Source organism: Mandrillus leucophaeus, unplaced genomic scaffold, assembly GCF_000951045.1.
Source record: "Mandrillus leucophaeus isolate KB7577 unplaced genomic scaffold, Mleu.le_1.0 Scaffold238, whole genome shotgun sequence".
Lineage (NCBI taxonomy): Eukaryota > Metazoa > Chordata > Mammalia > Primates > Cercopithecidae > Mandrillus > Mandrillus leucophaeus.
In genome coordinates, this window is record NW_012102454.1 from 303892 (window position 1) to 304989 (window position 1098).

Below are 1098 nucleotides of genomic sequence, written 5' to 3' on the forward strand. Positions count from 1 at the left end.
ATGCACCACCACGCCCGGCTAATTTTTAAAATATTTTTGGTAGAGACGGGGTTTCACCATGTTGGCCACGCTGGTGTCAAACTCCTGACCTCAGGTGATCCACCTGCCTCAGCCTCCCAGAGTGCTGGGATTATAGGCATGGGCCACTGCACCCAGCTCCATCCTACCTTTTTGTTCCTCACAAAGAAGCTCTGGCCACTGGAATTCTCCTGAAGCCCCTGCTGGCTCTGTGTCCTCTTCCAACTGAGAAATAAAAGCACAGGTGTGAGGGTCAGGGACTCCACAGGCTGGAGGCTTCGAGATGGACACGGGTCTCTGCCAACGGAAAGAGGAGGTGGTGGGAGGCAGCAGGAGCTCACCGTCGCTGGACCTTGAATCCACACATTGCCAGGATGAGGATGGCCAGGCAGGACCCGAGTCCCACAGCCACTCGCCTGCCAATGGTCTCCGGGCTATCTGGGTGGAGAAAGGAGAGACCTTAATCAGCTGAGAGGCCAGCTCTGCCTGGCAGCCTTTGCCTGGAAGGCATCCTGGACTTCTCTCCGCAGCCAGACTTGTTCTTCTCCCCTGCATGCATGGGACAGGGGTGCAGAGGAAGAGGGTAACACCAACCCCTGCTTGCTCTGGGCCTCCCTTTAGGAGGAAGGCACTAATTCTCCTGAGGAGCTGCTTTTCCCACAGACACGGCACGCCCAGAGCCTGTGACCCGCACTCGCATGAATGGGTGCAGCTCTTCACAGCAGTATGGCTGTGTGATCAGCTCTCAAAATGCACCTGTCTTCCACCCAGCAATTCCACATGGGAATGCATCTTGCAACTGTCCTTGCAAGCATGCCCAAAACAAGAGGCTGCAGACCTAGGCCCTGAAGAGGGCACTGGGGGGAGGACGTATGCAACCTTCATATGCGAGGACTCCATGGCCCTGGGAAAAAGAGGAGGCTGTCAGGCTGTCTGCAGAGGGGACACCCAGGTAACAGTGGTTTTGTATGATGGGATGTGTCTGTTAGATTTCTGATAACATGTTCCAGATATTTTCCTTTGGCCTTCAGTTGTGCTGGTGATGGTTCCCTAGATTGACTGATTGATTGATTGAGACAG

General features: G+C 54.7%; 1 protein-coding gene across 3 annotated transcripts in view; it reads right to left on the reverse strand.

Annotated features, from left to right (window-relative positions):
* Nucleotides 1-1098, reverse strand: part of CD22 (CD22 molecule) — a 57940-nt gene that overhangs the window by 8447 nt on the left and 48395 nt on the right. For all 3 annotated transcript variants that reach the window (XM_011982255.1, XM_011982256.1, XM_011982257.1), the window contains 2 exons: nucleotides 360-456; nucleotides 168-243 (listed from right to left, as the gene is read on the reverse strand). In XM_011982255.1, coding sequence (XP_011837645.1) covers nucleotides 168-243; nucleotides 360-456 — 173 coding nt within the window. The remainder of the gene's footprint in view (nucleotides 1-167; nucleotides 244-359; nucleotides 457-1098) is intronic.